At 27.0% G+C, this 7263-nt stretch overlaps 2 protein-coding genes across 3 annotated transcripts in view; one reads left to right on the forward strand and one right to left on the reverse strand.

Moving 5' to 3' along the window:
* Positions 1-5182: 5182 nt before the first annotated feature.
* Positions 5183-6946, forward strand: LOC100164797 (transcription elongation factor SPT4). Of its 2 annotated transcripts, none has more exons than XM_008188409.3 (5): positions 5183-5254; positions 5392-5465; positions 6379-6485; positions 6567-6622; positions 6698-6946. In XM_008188409.3, exons 2-5 carry the CDS (start codon positions 5397-5399, stop codon positions 6814-6816), a joined length of 351 nt encoding a protein of 116 aa, XP_008186631.1. In that variant the 5' UTR covers positions 5183-5254; positions 5392-5396; the 3' UTR covers positions 6817-6946. The 2 variants fall into 2 exon arrangements, with proteins under 2 accessions (XP_008186631.1, XP_008186632.1); XM_008188410.3 differs by having other exon boundaries at positions 5204-5312.
* Positions 6947-6960: 14 nt separating this feature from the next.
* The window catches only part of LOC100169581 (differentially expressed in FDCP 6 homolog), a 6959-nt gene continuing 6656 nt past the window's right edge, over positions 6961-7263 (reverse strand). Inside the window, exon 12 of the mRNA XM_008188408.3 lies at positions 6961-7069. The gene's annotated coding sequence lies outside the window, so the exon portion shown is untranslated. The remainder of the gene's footprint in view (positions 7070-7263) is intronic.

The raw sequence follows: 7263 nt of genomic DNA on the forward strand, positions 1-7263 counted from the left end.
CCCACGAGTCTGCGTTGAATAATTTTGCACTTGGAACGCAGTTTTTAAATTGTTGGATTGAGCTCCTCCACTTAATAATTCCCAATTCGAGCACTGCTTATAATAGATAGACTAACAAATCAAAAAAGGTGGGTAAGTGGATGTCGCTCTGCTGTACAGTAGGTTACAAGTGGGTCACTGTATAATAGTATTAAATTTGAATTCAATGATATAATATCACTGTATAAGAAAAACGATTCTGAGCGGAGACGGTATGTCAGTCTAGGTATAAGGTATCTTATATACTTATCTATGGTATTAAAAAAAAAATTAACCAATAATAGGTATCTATAATAAATTCCAAATTAATCATATCACAATATCCATTAGGTACTTATAACGCGTTATACATCAACAACAAATCGTGGTACTATCATAGATATATAATAGTATAGTTTAGAAGTTTCAATAATATACAATCACAACAAAATAACTAAAATAGTTAGGTATTCCAGGTTTTTTAATATATTGTGATTTCGTCCAAATTTGAGCTTAAAATGACAATAAAAATAAATTGTGCTTATGTATTTTTTAGATTTTTCGGTAACAGAATTAACTACTTAGGTGGAATCTTGTTTTACATTTTTAATCCTTAGATATAAAAATTGAACATTTTATAAATTTTTAACTACGAAATAATTATTCAATTTTAAATTTGATAAATTTTGTCGAAATTCGATCTTTAGATGCTTATCAAAAAAAATTGTGCCTATGTATTTTTAATATTTTTCAACTTCTATTGTAACAATATATCAGGAGCCTTGTATTAAATTTTTACACTTTTTGGTTCAACAGATAAAACTTTATTGATATTTTTAGGAAAAAAACTAAAAAAAAATGAAAACTGACAATGTCCGTAAACAGCTCAAAAAGTGTCAAATTATTTTCAAAATTTCATAGAAAATACTAATATAAACATTCAGTGAAATTTTCAAGTATCTACAGTCATTCGTTTTTTAATTACAACAAAATAAAAAAATCGTTACATGAGAAATCGAGTGAATATCAAATGTTGTAAAAATACGAATTTCAAACGATCATAAAAATGTAATTTGACTTTCTTATAGATATTTTTTGTTTGATAAAGGTAGATAATCTTATAAGGAATCTTGTATTACATTTTAAAATCTTAGATTTAAAAAGAAAAATTTTTACGAATTCTTAACTCAAAATAATTTGCTAATTTTCGTGATTTTTCCATATTATGTCAATTTTTGAACTTTAAATGCTTATAAATAAAAACCGTGACTAAGAACTGAGAATGTCCGTAAAGAGCTCAAAATAAGTCAAAATATTTTTAAAATGTTATGGTGTATAGAAAATGCTAATATAAACATTCAGTCAAAATTTCATGTATCTACGGTCATTTTGTTTAAAGTTACACCAAAAACCAAATTCAATTTTGTGAAAAATTCCCGTTTATCCATAATTTTTATGTTGTTTTTCCCGGTGCTTTTGAAAACTATTGGCAATTTTAAATGTTGACCACCTCAAAGCATCAACAATATTTACTTTCCCTTCGAACAAGATACTGAAGTTGAAAATCGAAGCATTATTTCGACTACTTATCGTGTACATAGACACAAAAATTAAAAATTAAAAAAAAAACACACATCATTGTAAAATCAATACATTCATCGTTCTACTCAGAATCTAAAATCATGGCTTTACTTCAGATATTTTAATTTATATCGTTAATGTTCAGCTGTTCACCTATAATCTGTTGAAAGGTTTATAAATATACAGTGCTCCCTTATTGTAAGGATATTATAATAATATTATATTGTATTATATTATATCTCCTATTTTCTATATTAAAACATCTAAACAAGTAGGACGTAGGTACACATATAAACATATTTATACATCTATTATTATAGTATTCATGTAAATACTATTTTATGTATATTTCTTAAAAGGAAATACGTATGATATATTCGTGTTTTTAATATAACTACTATTTTGAAGTTTATCGAAAAAATTAAAACATGATTAATGCAATAAAAACAGATTACGTGAATCCAGAATGGTACTCTGACTTGTTACATAGGTATTATTATGTGTTATATTTTTTATGGATACATGTTTTTAGGTACCTAGTAGAGAATTGTATAATAAGGCCCTTGCCTTTAGCTTTGCATTGTTTCCGGCGTACGGGCAATGCAACATCTTGCAAAATTAATAATTAAAATTGAACCGCCATTGTTTGCCTTCGAGCGTTTACACACCATTGAATAATAATCAACTAAATTATGTACTAACTAAGAGAAACATGCTCTTTATTATTTTAACATTATTTTCAGAACGTCTGCCCCATTTCGTCGTCTGATTTTCCTACCGTTTTCGACAGTAAATTATACATGCCCGCATCGCCACATCTACTACATACTGGTGTTCAAATTTTAAAATATGTATTATAATATAGCATACCAGAGTGTAAAAGAGTAACGAGTAAAAAAAAAATGTATACCAACAGGCTACAGGTTCAACATAATTTACAAATTCAATAATTTATTTATAGTTTGCATAAAAATAATTATTATATAAATCTTAATATTTGATCAATTACTGAATAATGCAATAACTTTATGAATTCAATTTTACTAATGTAAACATTTTTCAGTGTTTCTTTACACAGTACACAACTTTCTCATCTTACGTATAAACCTAACCTAACTAATGAAATTAGCATTTGTTTTTAATAAAACTATAAAATCATTACAGGTAAACTTACTCGTTAATAGATATAAATTAAAAATTAAGAATTTTAATAAAATTTCCGATAGTGGAATTGACACAATAATTATTGAAATTTATAAAAAATATTATATTTATAATGAAAATCATTGATTTTTTTACTTTTAAACAACAAATTGTTTTATTCGTGCTAATTCGTATTTTTAACTCTACTATAGGTTATGGTACAATACTATTATAATATAATATAATATAATAAATTAATATTAGATACAAATAAAATAAATAATAACTTTTATATAACCTAAATTAAACGTGTTAAATATTTTAAAATATGAGGAATCATTTTTGATTTTTATAAACTAAAACTTAAAAGTGATATATTATAAGAATGGTAGCTAATTTTTATTTTTTTATTCGTTTTTTTTTAGCTCTTCAACCACTCTGGTGAACTGTGAACACGTATAAGAGTCAGGCCTACTTACACAAGATAATACGTCCCAGATTCAAGTTTCACAACCCTTACATAATCTATATACTTCCTTTTCTGTTTTTATATAGTTACTATATAAAATATAAATATATTACCTATATACCTACAACCAATTTAAAGTTATAATATAATTATGATACTCAACATTTTACTAAAGAACCGTTCATCCAATATTCTACATCACTAAAAAATACAAAATTCGACGTTTTCTTAAGCTGGTGAAATTGTTGAAATTATATTTAAACATTTAAAAATTAATATTTACTTCAAAATACAAAATTCGACAAATTATTTTCTTAAACTCTTGAAATTGTTGAGATTATATTTAAAAATTTAAAAACTCATATTTATTCATGCAATAATATTGCAATATGAGAAAAAAATCGACAGTACCCAGACAGCAATTTTTTGTTTAATAATATTTTTATAACATTATAATAACAAATAATATTAGTATAACGTTATTATAATACTCTTATAATATTATCATTACAAAATGCTGTCTGGGTAATATATCTTAACCTATTTAAATTTGATTTTGTAGCAAATACATATTATTCTGGGCTAAAGTGCACTTTACCAACCCCCTCACGATTTTCAATTTTTTTTTTTCAAAAGACTTGTTTTTTATGCTTAAAACGATGGTGTAAATTTCCGGAAACTATTATTTTAGAAGTTATAGCCTTCTAAAATTTACAATTTTACGTTAATGCGCATGCGCGCAACGCTACTTGACTGCCACGCGCAGCGCTATAACAAATTTTAATTTTTTTTACGTATTTTAACAAGTTCTGGGACATAGTGAGTTTTGGGTGAATAATATTGTGAATCATGTCATAATACAATGTTTTTGAAGCCGGCTAGAATAGAGATAAAGTTTAGGTCACCCGTTTAGTAAGTTTAGATATAGAATATAAGTTAATAGGTAACCATTAGCCGGTCATCTACCTGCGAAGATAATTGCTTTTTAACAACTTTGTTTAATTCCGAAGCCTACCCAAGGTAGTTTTGCACAGCAAATCGGGGGATAATTTCGTTTTTAATTGTCCGAGCGAGCGCAGCGAGCGAGTCACCCCGCTCGGTGACCTGGTGCAACAAAAATGCAATTTTCTTAACCCTGTGACCCACTTGAGGAGGTGTTGCATAGCAAATCGGGGATAAATTATTATTGCACCATCGTTTTAAACAGGTTAGAATACGTAAGTACAAAAAAAAACCAAAAATGGTCATCCACGCGACATTATAGTAGTGTTGCGCGCATACGAATAAACGTAAAATCGTCAACTTTGGAAGGCTATAACCTCTAAAATAATAGTTTCCGGGAAAAAAATTTACACCATCGTTTTAAGTATAAAAAACCAAGTCTTTTGAAAAAAAATTTGAAAATCGTGAGGGGGTTGGTAAAGTGCATTTGTTCCTTATTTTGTTTAATGACTAGAATGGACTAATTATACTCAACGTAACTAATTTATTGCTTAATTCAGAATTCTTGAATTTATGTGTTTAATATTATATTATAATATGTTAATTATTTAATATAGGATGAAGAAATAGGTACAGCTGAGTACGGTTAAAGTATTTTTCAATTTTGACCACCCAAAAATACCAACTAGATCCGCGCTTTTTACTACTTACCCAAAATGTTGCTGACAGTAAAAAAAACACACTTGTAAAATCAATACAATCATCACTTCGCTCAAAATCTAAAACTGTAATTTTTAAATATCAAAAAAACTCAAAATATTTTAACAGTTATGCCATTTTGCATTTAAATCCGCGTCCTGCGTATAATAATATTATTATGTCTATGGTTATGGTCATTACCATGGCTGATTTAGCTTATATTCTAAGACCGTGGTCATTACATCATGATATTGTTTTAGAACGTCTTTGAAACACGGACGATTTTGATAAGAAGATTTTTTTTCTTGATAATGTGATCAAATAATATTATAATAATATTATTATTTACATTTTATAGTATTAGATTTATTACTTAATACTTAACAGTTAACACTTTTACAGGTTTGTATTTTTCAATTGTTACTTAATACTTTTTCATCAGCTGCATTGATTAAATTCAGTAATTATTATAAAAATTGAATTTCACATCTAAATAGTATCTTTTACTAAATAGTTAACGTCTTTTTATATCTATATAGATAATATGTCGCTCGACTCGATTCCCAAGGATATGAGATCCGCAAGAGCATGCCTTGTGTGTTCGTTAATTAAGGTAAATATTATGATTCATAAATAAGGTATATAACAAAAAGTTGTGTGTATCTGAACATACGTTTTGTAATATATCTAATTTAGTCTGTCTGTCTAATACTATGGTCGTTTTTATCATCATTAAATATCTTAACAAATTATCCACAAATATTTTAACTTAAATAATTACCTTCCTCTACTCTATTTTCACTCACGACATAACGAAGACCGTTTATACATATTATTTAAGTACATATGCTGACGAATCACAAAAACCGCTATACAACCGGTGATATGATTCAAAACCATTTAAATATGACTTGCTGGCAAACAAGTGGAAAATTAAAATTAATGAATCTAAATCTGTTCAAGTAAGATTTTCACTTAGAAATCTCAACACACCAGCTGTTACGTTAAATAATCAAACAATTCCAATGTCAAATAAATATCTTGATCTAACTAGATAAACGCCTAACCTGGAGCCCAAACTTAAAACTTAAGCAGTTAAGCGTAGAACCGGTAACTCTAGACTTCACCTCCTAAGACCACTCTTGAAATCCAAACTCTCTCTATCCAATAAACTTACCAATTACCATATACCAATCAATAATTCAATCAGTTTAGATATACAGTATTCAGGTGTGGGGTTCTGCAATGTCATCCAATACCAAAAGGCTTCAGGCGTTTCAATTCATCTATGAATTGAATAATAAATTAATGAATGAAATAAAATGTCAAATGATTAAATTAAAGAAATTTTGTACAAATTATTATAATAATAATTAATAATTATATATAAATATTTGTACAAAATAACTGATAAGTAAAATGATTTAAATTGTCGTAGTTATAATCATCCTAAAGCCCTCAGCTTTAACATAATGATTTAACTATTAGTTTAATATTTTTTTTTTATATATATATTTCCATTATAGTCTTTTGATCAGTTTGAAATTGATGGCTGTGACAATTGTGATGAATTTTTGAGATTGAAAAACAACCGTGATCACGTATATGATTGTACTAGTTCAAATTTTGATGGGTATGTAATACAATACTACTGTAACACTACTTTAAAAAATAACTTTTATTAATTGTATGTTATTTGATTATGAATTCATAGAATGGTTGCACTTATGAGCCCTGAAGACAGTTGGGTTGCTAGATGGCAAAAAATCAGTAAGTTTCAATTTTGAACTATTATTAAGTATAAATATACTTAAATATATATTTAATGAACTGTTATTCTTACAGATAGATTTACAAAAGGCATTTATGCTATTTCTGTTGCTGGTCGATTACCTCCAAATTTTGTAAGAGAAATGAAGGCCAGAGGTATACCGTATCGTCCTAGAGATACAACATTCAAATAAGTACTTTTCCTTTATCTCATGTTTATTATATAAATACAATTTTGTAACTCATTGTATAACTGATTTAATTATAAAAATTACTTACATTTTAATATACAAGACAAATATAATAATAATAAATAAATAATTGAATACAAAAAATAAATAGTTAGTCTTTTCATTTATAAAAATGAATTGGTCGTTCTTTTGTAGATGGTATAAATGACATAGTCCTCCTCACTTTAACTTGTGGTTTTATGTTCAATGTTTCAGCCTGCAAATACATAAAATTTATCTTAATTATTAAACTTTTTATATTTACTGTTATCATTATACTCTAAACAGTCAATATTTAATATTCTTAAATCTTAAGAGGACGTCACACCCGCATGTGTTGTCTCCGTCTTACACACGTACGTTATAACAAATTTTCGTTCGCAAGTTTCAATAGGGTGCTGTCATTTTTGA

Source organism: Acyrthosiphon pisum, chromosome A3 (assembly GCF_005508785.2).
Source record: "Acyrthosiphon pisum isolate AL4f chromosome A3, pea_aphid_22Mar2018_4r6ur, whole genome shotgun sequence".
Lineage (NCBI taxonomy): Eukaryota > Metazoa > Arthropoda > Insecta > Hemiptera > Aphididae > Acyrthosiphon > Acyrthosiphon pisum.